Source organism: Cheilinus undulatus, linkage group 24 (genome assembly GCF_018320785.1).
Source record: "Cheilinus undulatus linkage group 24, ASM1832078v1, whole genome shotgun sequence".
Classification (NCBI taxonomy): domain Eukaryota; kingdom Metazoa; phylum Chordata; class Actinopteri; order Labriformes; family Labridae; genus Cheilinus; species Cheilinus undulatus.
The window spans coordinates 6,335,763-6,347,823 of NC_054888.1; the positions used below are offsets into that span (position 1 = coordinate 6,335,763).

The window sequence follows — 12,061 nt, forward strand, 5'->3', positions numbered from 1 at the left end:
ATCTTGGAACTTTGAAATTCAGAGTGTAAGGCATCAAAAATGCCCCACAACAGTAAACATAAAGCTCATTCACAAGCCTTTTTAGCTACATGCTAAATCATCTATTATGGTTAAATTTTGAAGCTAGCTTACATTGTAGCTGCTAAATGCTACATCATGGTCAGCTAGCTATCTTACTAACTAAATTGCTAATGTTGTTTTTATGACTACAAACCTGTAGTAATGTGAACCTTCAAAGATTTTCTGAGAAGTTTATCAAGTCTTAACTTAAAATGTAGCCACGCTGCTAACAAGGCTAAAGGATGAAGACACAAAAGGAAACCTTAAGAATGAATTGGCTTTATGTGTTTTTATCCTTTTACAGTTTGTGTTGATCTTGAAACATCTTAGGTCAACTGAACACATGCTATACAGACAGCCATTTAAGAACAATTAGCAGCAATGTTGAGACACCAGCCGGTACACTGAAAAAACAATACAAGCACCTCGAAATATTGATTTGTCATAGATGCCAGTCACAGGCACAAAACATGCTGTAATGATGAAATATTTTATAACAGGGCATAAATTACACAAATCATTTACAGAAACACTGTTATTGAGCTTTGTTGTGAAAGTTCTGTAGTTTTTTAAAATCTAAAACAACGACCTTTAAAGACAAATGGAGCTAAAATGACGTAACGTCTTTGAGCTTTCTGTGTCAAAACCTGTGACTCATTCTTTGGAAGTGCACTTATCAAGAATAAATCAAACTGTTGGCTGAACACAAGTCTTGAATATAGATTTCCACATCATATCTGAAGCCTCTCAGTGTGAGGAATTTGACTCATCAGGTATCTGTGAGCATGATGACGCGCTTGTTATCTGACCGGCATCCCCTTGCAGTCCTGGTTGCGTCAGCCCCCTTATTTCCTCGTCTGTCTGCTCGACAGACCCAGCCAAAGCCTCAGTCTGTGAGTCACGATGGTCTGGATTGTTCTGGAGCTCTGGCAGTTCTTCGTTTGAGCCGACGGGGGCAGTGTTCCTCTCACGGGTTTCTACATGTGAGGGAGTTTGGAGAGTTAGGGAGTCTGTGGGGTCAGGGAAATGGCATGGGATGCTCTGCGGCTCTGTTTGGCTGCAGATTTCTGTCTTTATTGTGGACTCTAATGCAGTCTCGACTGTGGGGAGGGTTTGGGTGACACTGGCGCTTTCATTCACAAAATTATGGGTGTCATTTACAGAGCTGTCTATTTGATAATGCTGCATGGAGGGAGAGTTGTGGAAGGGGTTACCGAGGCTCAGGAGCGTGTTACTTGAGTAACTAAGCACAGACGGAAGTGGAACTGAGTAAGGCGGAGGCCCCTGCAATGAGCAACCCCAGTCTTCCTCCTCATCCTCGTCTTCATCACCGTCGTCGTCCTCTTCTTCATCCTCCTCGTCCTCTTCTTCTTCTTCCTCCTCCTCAGGGTCGATTGTTTCTAAGCTGTGTGTGCTGCAGTCCGACAACCCGCTGCAAATACTGCTCCCATCCTCATCTTCTTCATAGGCTTCATCATCCTCTTCATCCTCGTCCTCTTCCTCCTCTTCCTCTTCTTCTTCCTCTTCCTCCTCTTCATCCAGATGCGAATCCGTGTCACCTGTGTTCTGGAGGTGCATGATGGGAATGTGCGGAGTGCTGCTCATCAGTGGGAACTGCAGGTTCGACTGCTGCTGCTGCTGCTGGACCAAGGAGGAGTCGCCATGGTAACCGTTGCCATTGGTTACAAGCTGCTGCTCCGACTGCTGCTGCTGATGCTGATGCTGCTGCTCCTCGCGGCTCTTCTCCAGCTCCAGCTTCATGATGGTGTGCAGGAAGTGGGTGCGCACCCGGACCGGGTTGAACTCCAGGCGTCCCGTGGTGTTGCTGCAGCCCTCTTTGGTGCAACCACAAGGGAAGGACATCCGGTCCACCTGAAGAAAAAAAAAGTGTTTATCCCATCAGTGTCAGACTGAACCACAGGATAAGATAAATCTAGCAGCCAGTCAAAATTGTTCTTTAAAAGTAAATGTTCATTTAAAAGTGCTATGAAGAAGTATTCACCCCATTCCAGATTTCTGATTTGTTTTTGCATCTTTTTCACACCTACATGTTTCAGATCATTAAAGAAAAAAAACAAAAACAAAGATCATCCGAGAGATTATTTTTAGGCCTTTCATGGCTTACATGTGGAGAGAGAGAGAGTGAGGAATGACATGAACTGAACAGTGTCAGATTGTGATTTAAATCAACGACCAGTGCAAAAAAAGGACTGTAGATTCACTACCAACTGAGCCACACCAGTAACTCTGAAGCATAGATATGACCTATTTAGGCCACAAATCACAGGAAATATATATGCATCAAAAATGGCATCATTACCAAAGTGACTTCAGACCATTCAGAAGGTACAATCATGGACACTGGACATGCATGTCTACATAGACACAGATTACATGTCGCTCTTCGCCAATCATCCTTGAAACTTATTTTGCAAGGTAGTGATGCATAGTCTTAAAAAAACACATTTCATATTGCAAGATGTAAGCGAGGGAAAAGTATTTGTTGTAAGTAAGACCAAAACAGTGGCTAAAAAAGTCAAGCTAGTTAACAACAAACCCTATGTTTTCAAGGTGGACGATAAATCCAAATAAGTTAACAAATGACTATCTAGTTTCATAGTGGCTAATTCAAGGAAAACAAGATATCGACCAAATAGCTAGTTTCAGAGAGGCTAATTCAGGCAAACAACATAAAACCAACTATCTACTTTGATAATGGCACATTCAGGCAAACAACACGTAAACAACAAGCTAGTTTCATAGTGGCTAATTTAGGCAAACAACTTACAAACTAGCTAGTTTCATTTTGACTAATTCAGGCAAACAACATACAAACAACTAGCTAGTTTCAAAGTGGCTAATTCAGGCAAACAACATACAACCATCTAGCTAGTTTCATTTTGACTAATTCAGGCAAAATACATGAAACCAACTAGCAAATTTCATCTTGGCCCATTCAGGCAAACAACATATAAACAACTTGCTAGATTCATAGTGGCTAATTCAGGCAAACAACTAACAAACAATAAGCTAGTTTCAGAGTGGCTAAATCAGGGAAACAACATTCAAACAACTAACTAGTTTCAAAGTGGCTAATTCAGACAAAAAGATCAAATCTGACTTTCTAGCTTTAAAAGTGACACATTTAAGCGAACAAGATTTAAAAAAAAAAACTACCTAGGTAAATTGTGGCTTAAGGGAAATGGTGACAGCCAACCAGCTTGATTCATAATGACTTACACAGGCAAAAAATAGAAAATAAACTCTGTAATCCATTCAAATAGCAGGAGCTAGCAAGCTGATTATTAACAGCTCTTAATGGTGGCCCCTGAAATGGTTACCTGTAGTGTTAAGTTTTGCTTAGAGTATCTTCTTCATCAATTTCACATCTTCACAAACACAATATGGCTGTAAAACTAAATGTAGACACGTGAGTCCATTCACAGTACTGTTAGGGACCCTACACTGCATGAATAGTCAAATGTAACTTTCCTACAAATGTTGATTGCATTTTTGAATATTATTGATTGTCTTGAGTTTAAAGAAGATCTGCTGCACAGACAAACAAGAACAACACTTGATTATGATAGATTGGCCTCACCACAGTTCCATTTACCTGGCACTTAATGCCGGCCAGGCTGCAAGCACAGGTCTCTGGGTCACATATCCCCCGGCAGCGACACCCACACTCCTCTCGGGACATGCGGAGGGCACGTAGCTCATGCTTCTCCCCCACATCGATGCGCCGGACCCCTGAGGAACGCAGAAGAGCTCGCCGCCGCCTGGTCGTCAAAGGCTGGAGGAAGAAGTAATCGTCCACCTCTGTGTTGTCCACATCCAGGTCATCCTCGGAGATGTCATTAAGCGTCAGGGTGTCCGCCTCCATGGATGCTACAGTGCCATTCTTAGTCAGCTGGAGGACAGAAAAAGTACGACTGTGGTGTAAGTGTACACCTACTCAAAAACTTGTACCCTTTAAAAAGACTTTACTGAGCTGTCCAGCTTACTTTGAGTTTGATGGCATTGAGTTTCTCCTCTTTGAGATGATCCCTTAGCATGTTTCGATGGCTCTGCTTCTGCTCCATGGCAAACTCCCGTAGGGTGAAGCGCTTCACACGGCTGTGACGTGGTGACATCCCTAGTGTGCTTCCACCCTGTGTGGGAACGCTGGTAAAGCCCTGTCGCCGGTTGAAGTAGTAGACAGTCACGCTTTCAAAGTGGACGTTGCGGCCACGCAGTCTCTTGGACTGCTGCTGGAGCGTGGCTGGTATTTAGAAAGAAAAACAAAAATATTTTAATGTCAAATAAAAGAACAGTTTACATATTTCCCTTGAATCCTACTTCAATATTAGTTAAAGCAAGACTCTGCCTAAATTCAATGGATGAATCAAAAAATAAAGTTGTGTAAAGTTAGAAAATTGCCTTCTATGATATTAGAGATGCTAATTTGTTAGCTTGTTAGCTAGCAATATTTAACTATGGATGTGGCCCCTGTTGTTCAAAATCACCCGAAGAATGTGTGTAAACGCCTGGGTGTACTTTCTTCTCCTTGCTGCTGTTTTGAATTGCTCTGCACCAGCATTGTGTGCTTGAAACTAACTTTTTCTTTCCTACATACAGCAGTAGTAACATTGCAAAGCAGATGGATATGCCTGTTTTCGTGTTTCTCACTGGTGAATCCATCTTGCAAAGCTCCCATCTGAACTACTTGGGCCCGGTTAGAAAGTGACAGGACCAATCAGCGGCGAGGGGCAGTACTTTTGGGCGCGACGGAGTTGTGACGTAAGCAAGCAGTAACAAGAGACCGGTGCAGATATGGCAGAAGCCATTAGGATGCTGCCAAAGTGCCAGTTTTATCAGAACTTGACGATATTTCTTTGTTAAAAGAAGAGCAAAGAACAGCAGAGAGTTGTCTTCTTTTCAAAAACGACAAAAGTCATGTACTGACATGTCTGCAGTCACCATGGTTCGGGTTATGCAGTTCTGTATGGAGTTTACTCCTTCGGTAGGGGCGCAGCATGGTAGCGGCCACTTCACATGTTTTGTTGCTCTGATTGGCCAATAAAGATGTGACCAGGTGCCAGGTTACAGCAGTATATCATCAGCGTAGAGCTTAAGCATGATGTTAAGTCTCATATCTATGTAATTTAGTGTCAGAACACATCTTGTTTGTATATAAAACAAAAGTGGCCCTGGTATAGATCCTTGAGGTACACCATAGGAGGCTTTTAACTACAACAGAAGCATTTTCACTGGCTAGGTAGAAAAAGACCAGCTAAGAGCAATGTTTAGAGTCAGTGTAGTTTTAATGCTTGAGAAGGCAGACCACAGCAAGTTTAAACAAAGGACCAGTCATACATAGTTTGAAAATAGAAAGAAAGATTATTATACAAAAAATAATTGAAATTACAAATTATATAAAAAGATTGGCCCATCATTCATTGGATTTATCACCTTTGAATTCCTAAATGCAAGCATAACTCCTGCAAAGGCCTTAGTTTACACTAATGTCACTTTCTAACACGCAAATTAAAAGGAATGCTTTTTTTCAGCTCTCATTTCCAGTTGTTTGTTTACAAAGGGCCTTCAACCTCATAGGTTATGAAAATTAAGCCTTAGAAGATTTACACTTAACATTATGTGACCTAAAACCCCATTCATTGTCATATCTCACAGTCCTTGAATGTTGTACGTTTCGTATTGTCCATAGTCTTAGAACCAGTAATAATCCCTCTCCTGTCCATGAGTTTTCTCAGACCAAATCTGAACATTTTCCCTCACCTCAATGTTTTTTTTTCCCCCAGGCACAGCAGAAGTGGTGTTAGATGAGGCTGTGAGTGTTTCCAGAGTTTCAAATTGTAAAAATATATACTAGCTATAGCTGCTGACATGAGCAGAGTGGTAATATGATCTTACAGTCCAGCAGTCCAGAGGGCACAGGGTGGTTGAGACTATCACTGCTGTTGCCGCTGTCGCTGCAGGAAACATCATCATCAGAGCCCTGCAGGGACAGGTAAGGAGGTGGGCCCTCCTCCAGCTTTCTCTTCAGAATCCCACTGCTCATCATGTGGCTCCTATCACTGGTCGTACCTGAATAAAGAACACAGGCATTAGAACATATGTATGCAGGTTTGATTATAAGATGTCTGATCTTTTTTGCCGCTCTGGATTGCCAACGCTAACACTGTGTTTACCACTTTCAGTTGTTTCGTAGTGATTCAAAGTAGTTACCTTTATTTAATAGACTTTTGATGCAGTCTCCCACACAATGACTGTTCAGAAATCTTTTCAAACTCTGTACTGCTACAAAAGAGGAAGATAGTGACTCATGAAATGTTGTACTCATCAAAATTTTGATGAACTGATATTTTTTTTCCTCCCACTTGGTGGTGTCATGGAAAATGGCAGGCAGATGCCATATCTGATAAGTAAAAATTGCACTCTTGGTTGGCTCTTATTCTTCTTGTTGACTCACAGTTAAATTCACACTAGTCAAAAAGTTTAATGGGAAGATAACGATCAGAAAACCAACATACACACTTTCCATGTTTGAGATAAAAAAATACTACCAAAACACTCTGGACTAACCTACTATTTCCACAGAATTTGTGCCGCGGTCTTCAGATCAAATTGCCACGCTCTGCTTTGGAAACAGGCCCTGTGCACCCTTGCAGAATTGGTCTCAGAAAATCAGTGGTGTAGACAGAACACTGCCAGCATGGACCCTTGTTGGCAGCATGCGTTGGACAGTAAAGCATGTAGACGAGACCAAATTACCCACGCTATAGCGCTGCCTTGTGGCGGTGCCAGTTACTGACAGCATACTTTATCTGCATTTTTTCAATAAAAACGCCACCAAACCACATCCTTCCACTGGGCTTGTGTACATTCAGGTAGTAGAGCATTATGATAATAGGGTAGAAGCCACTATCAGAAACAGGAAGTTGGCAGGAAGTTGCATTCAAATCAAAATACTACCAAACAACTCCATGCCATCTATCCATTGTGCTTGTTTACATCCATGTAGTAGAGCATTATGGTAGCATGGTAGAAGCCTTCAACCAAAAACAGCTGCATCAAAGTGTTTCTGGTATATATATTTATTAAAAAGACCAAAAGTGGTCCCGATGTACCTCCTTGGAGTACTACTAAACCACTCCCATTTATGGTGCTGGTTTACATCCAGGTAGTAGAGCATGGTAGCAGGGTTTAGGTGCCAACTGGAAACAGCTGGCAGGCAGCTATATCGATATCATACTTGTATATATTCAAAACACAAGTGGTCCCAATATAGATACTTAGGATACAACTAAACCACTTCAATCTACTGTGCTTGTTTACATCTAGGTAGTAGAGCATTATGGTTGCCAGGTAGAAATCGTTAACAGAAAACAGTCACTGGGCGGCTTTGTCAGGATCATACTTCTTTATATTAAAAAGGAAAAGTGGTCCAATATAAATCCTCGGGTGCTACCACCCTCTTTGGCTGCGCTTGTTTACATTTAGGTAGTAGGGCATTATGGTAGTAGGATAGAAGCCATTAACCAAAAAAAGCTTGCTGGCAGCTTTGTTTAAGTTATACAAGAGTGGTCCCAATATAGATATCTATGTACCACTAAATCTTTTCTATTTACTGTGCTGGTTTACATCCAGGTAGTAGAGCATTATACAGTAGCAGCAGGGCAAAAGGCTAACCCAAAAGCACCAAACTCATACTGGTATACATTAAAAACAAAAGTGGTCCCAATGTATATCCTTGGGGTACTTCCACTTCCTTTTACTGTGCTTGTTTACATTTAGGTTGTAGGGCATTCTGGCAGTTAGGCAGTGCCTACAGCTTTGACATATTTACATTTTAAACATACATTAATGCAAATATGTTGATTAGCCTAACAGACTCGCAGTTTTTGTGTCAACAAGCCATAGTGCCAATATTCAGTCGTCCAGTTGACTCCTCCCTATTTAGCTCTGTGTCACACTTTTAAATTTCAAATAGTATAAAAAAGGTGTTGAGTTGACTGCTTGGACTGGTGGAGGATTACATCATATGCAGCAGAGCTGGATGCTGGGCCAAGCTTCTCCTCTCTCACAGGCTTTGTCTCCTTTCTCCTGCTACCTTCTGTGATATCCTCTGTTTAGTCGTTTGCATTCTTATCTGCATATCCAATCCTAAATGTTCGTATTCCTTTACCTACATTTCTGTCCCTTTGTTTCAACACTCCACTTCCTTTATACTCTCCCTCCACCTTCCTCTGCCCCTTGTATTTACTTGCTCCAGCTCAATGGTGAAAAAAGCTGTCTAACCAGAAAGGTGTGTAGTTGGAGAGACATCCTTACATCCCACTAAATGTGATGTCACAGGAGGTGTTATAGCTTTTCTTGCATCTTGAAGGGTTTCCTGTGTTTGTCTTTACCCTAAACGTCCTCATTCATTGCCATTTAGAGCACCAAACCTGCACACGCACACATGTTCAAGCTTGCTCACGTGTCTGCATGCATACGCAACCTCCCACTCCCCATGCATGTCCACATCATGAGCACTAACAGGGGATTTCTTATTGACAAACGAGCACCAGCATCATTCTGCATGCGCGGATTCTGTCTTTGAGTGACCATCACTGACCTGTTTCCTTGTCTTGCCTTTGGTTTCCAGGAAGTCCTCGACTCTCTCCTCTGCATCACCAGCAGCAGCCAAACATCCCCATGTGTCGTGATGATGCAGTGAGCGCTGCCATGATGCCCGCTTTCTCCCTCTCTCTCCCTTTCTATCTCTCTTCCTCCAGCAGCCTCTGGCACTGTTTCGCAGCCCTGAAACACCTCTGCCTCTGTCACTATCTTCCTGCGCTCTCCCTCTGCACCCTTACACTGTCAACTCTCTCTCTCACTGTCTGATTCTCGCTTGCTCTGCACACCCCCTCCTCCTTTCTCTCCCTCGCTCTCTCTCTCTCTACTCACAAAGACTTGTTAGCTCGATGCTGCTGCCGGCTGAAGCGCTGGAGCTTGACTGAGGTGAAGCAAACCCTTGGAGATCACAGAGGAAAAAAAGGGAGGTGGGGGGGTTGTAGATGTGGCGGTGGGTTTGATGGGGTGGGGGTGGAAAGTGTAGATTCTGCTATGTGAAATACCTCTTTTGCACAGTCTGCAGGAGCATTATTAACAGAAATATATAAGCTATTCCCTACAATTACAGCAAAAAACATCTAAGTAGACAGTGAGTGTCTCCACCTCTTTACCCTTTGACCTTACAGCTTTATAACCCTCACATTAATCTGCTTATGTATCTGAAATTCTAATGCTTTTTGTGTATTTTTAAGCTTTTTTGAAATTTAAAGCTTCTTAAGGTGTAGTGACCAAATAGTACATCATAATTATTCACATATTGAGGGAGAAAAGCGGTTAAAAAGTTGAAGTTCCATTTGGATTTCTTCATGTTCTCACAAATCGTATAAACTCACTGGCCACTTTATTAGGTACACCCTGCTATTAACAGGTTGGACCCCCTTTTGTCTTCAGAACTGCCTTAATTCTTCATGGCATAGTTTAAACACTCTTTAGAAACACCCCTCAAAGATTTTTGGTCCATATTGACATGCATATTTTTCTTTTTCACATCCTGTCATCCACATCCCAAAGGTGCTCTATTGGATTGAGATCTGGTGATGGTGGAGGCTGCTCCCAGCCAGCATGTCCATGTGGGCCCTATATGGCTTATAAGCGAGCCACAATATGGGTCCCATGTGGGCTTATCCATGGGTTCCATGGTGGCCCCACCTGCGATTGCCCATGTGAACTGCGAGTGTTGATCAGCCCATAAAAGGCCCCATCTAGAGATCTTTGCAGTTGCCCTTGTTTACAAGTAGGATCTATCTGGGATCTGTAGAGATGGCTGATTAGATATTTGAGTTAACAACCAACTGAACAGGTGTACCTAATAAAGTGGCCAGTGAGTGTAAATACGGACCAAACTTTGCAATACTACTGCTAATCATGAGGGCAGTGTTCGGCCAAACAGTTCAAGTCAGATCAGCAAAACACCATGAATAATTTGAAAAATGGTAGCTCTTTATGAGGAAATGTCATTGAATTTGAGAGCTTTTAAAAACTACAAACATTTTGGTATCAACGGAGGAGTTGTGGAGGTGAGCAGGAGACAGAAACCTCTAGTAGATTCATTTTTTAAACACCCACCCAAACATAATAGAGGCCTGTGAGCATGCCGGCAATGATGGTTGTATCATTCAAGGATTTCTCTTGATTTGAAAACTGCTGAGAATATCTTAAGGAGTATAAGTACTCAAATAAAAATAAACATAACAAAGGCATTATCAATTTTTAAACTAATTTAGACATTTAATTTTACCTATTCTTGTAACTCATAATAAACACAGAGTATTAACCATATCTGCATGAGAAATACCATATTTCAGCAAACACAGGTGGACATTATACTATTTATCCCAAGCAAGTCAGCATATCGGTTAATTTGGGGTGATAATTTTGTTTTTTGAAAGTCTGTAGGTCTTTTGCCCAATCAGAAAAATTAAGGGAGGCACATTTATATCATATGCTCACAAATAACTCTCTTAATTATTTCCCTAACAGTCTACTATCCCAGCCTTTCTCAACTGGGATGGGCGGCACCCTGGGGTGCTTTCTGGCATCATCAAGGGTGACCTTACAATACTTAGAATTTAACCAAGAATTACCATGAATATGTACATTATTAACTATCCAGACATTGATAATGAGATTGTCCCATTTACCTTTTACTTAAATGACGTCAGCTTCTAGGTCAGTGTGTGAATAACCTTTAGGGATCATTTTGATATTAGTCACACTCATGCTGCTACATGCAAATAAAGGTTCTTTTCATACAGAAGCTATAAGAAATATTACACATTAATATTTTATTCTACTTTCACTGAGCTTATTTTTTCTACTACAACTGACCCAATTATTGATAACAAATTTTAATCAATTTTTTAAAGATTTGAACTTTTTGAATGACATTTTTTGTCATGATACCACCATGTTTTTTAACCAAAAAAAAGGAAAAAATATTATTTTCAAAATAATACATGCAAAGAACATTTTCTTTTAATTATTACAGGGATATGGGGTATGTCAATGATTAGCAGCAGCATTGATTTTTATGCATTATCACTTTTTGCATGTTTGCAAGTGTTTTCACCATATGCCATATATGGTCAAAATGATGCCATCTGGTAGGAAGTTGTAAAAATGATCAATTCCAAGGCAAAAGCCCAGATTGACACCTAGATGTAATTAAATGCATGCAGCATGCCTTAGTGGAAGCGAGATCAAAACTTGCAGTTTGAATGGGTTTCAATGGGGCATTTTTTACACTTAACAGCTTGAGTGTAACTTTTGCTTGTAAACAGTGGATTTTAGACTCACTGTAGGAGCTGAGCAGGAAATAGCAAGATCACATAAAAATACACAATCTTGCCAGAGTTCACGCCATATACATGAACACAGATAAGGTTATTTAAAAAATGAAGAATGAAAGTGCATAAAATGTGCACAACTGCACAAGAATTTTGTTTTTATGTTTAGCCAGACATAGATTATTTTGTAACATTCATGTGCTTAATTAGACCCCCTAGATTTAAACAAACTTTGTTATACTTCCACAAACCCTGTAAGTCTCAGGGTAAAAAACTAACAGCAACTCTTTTACGCTTGCTAATACTGTCTAAGCTAATGCTAGCAAAGCTAATGCTAGCTAATGTTACTCAGCAATTTTGTTTTCCTTCTGCAGAACTTGGTTTACATTGTTGTCTTATTAAGTTGTGAAAAAGAAAAAATAATCACAAGGTCAAAAAGAAGATATTTTGGTTTGCTAGCAGCTCCGAAGCTAATGCTCTCTGCAGTTTCTTTAAAGAAAAATGTAGCAACATTTTTCTGCCTCACAACAAAAAATAGTCAGAAAAATACAACCTCACAACCTGACTTAGGCTATTTGTTTTTTTAAATTATG

At 40.9% G+C, this 12,061-nt stretch overlaps 1 protein-coding gene across 2 annotated transcripts; it reads right to left on the bottom strand.

Moving 5' to 3' along the window:
- Positions 1-569: 569 nt before the first annotated feature.
- Positions 570-8,893, bottom strand: LOC121506418 (cysteine/serine-rich nuclear protein 3-like). Of its 2 annotated transcripts, none has more exons than XM_041782216.1 (5): positions 8,684-8,893; positions 5,977-6,150; positions 4,068-4,324; positions 3,677-3,973; positions 570-1,932 (listed from the first exon to the last, which is right to left on the bottom strand). In XM_041782216.1, the coding sequence occupies exons 2-5, from the start codon at positions 6,125-6,127 to the stop codon at positions 808-810; spliced, it is 1,830 nt and encodes a 609-aa protein (XP_041638150.1). In that variant the 5' UTR covers positions 6,128-6,150; positions 8,684-8,893; the 3' UTR covers positions 570-807. The 2 variants fall into 2 exon arrangements, with proteins under 2 accessions (XP_041638150.1, XP_041638149.1); XM_041782215.1 differs by having other exon boundaries at positions 3,662-3,973.
- Positions 8,894-12,061: the final 3,168 nt, after the last annotated feature.

Bases quoted from the DNA above. Each gene is read 5' to 3' on its own strand.
- LOC121506418 (XM_041782215.1), bottom strand. From the start codon at position 6,127: ATGATGAGCAGTGGGATTCTGAAGAGAAAGCTGGAGGAGGGCCCACCT. The intron at 3,974-4,067 runs GTAAGCTGGACA...TCTGTCCTCCAG, and splicing joins TCAATGCCATCAAACTCAAA to CTGACTAAGAATGGCACTGT. The intron at 1,933-3,661 runs GTGAGGCCAATC...TTTTTTCTTCAG, and splicing joins GCCAGGTAAATGGAACTGTG to GTGGACCGGATGTCCTTCCC.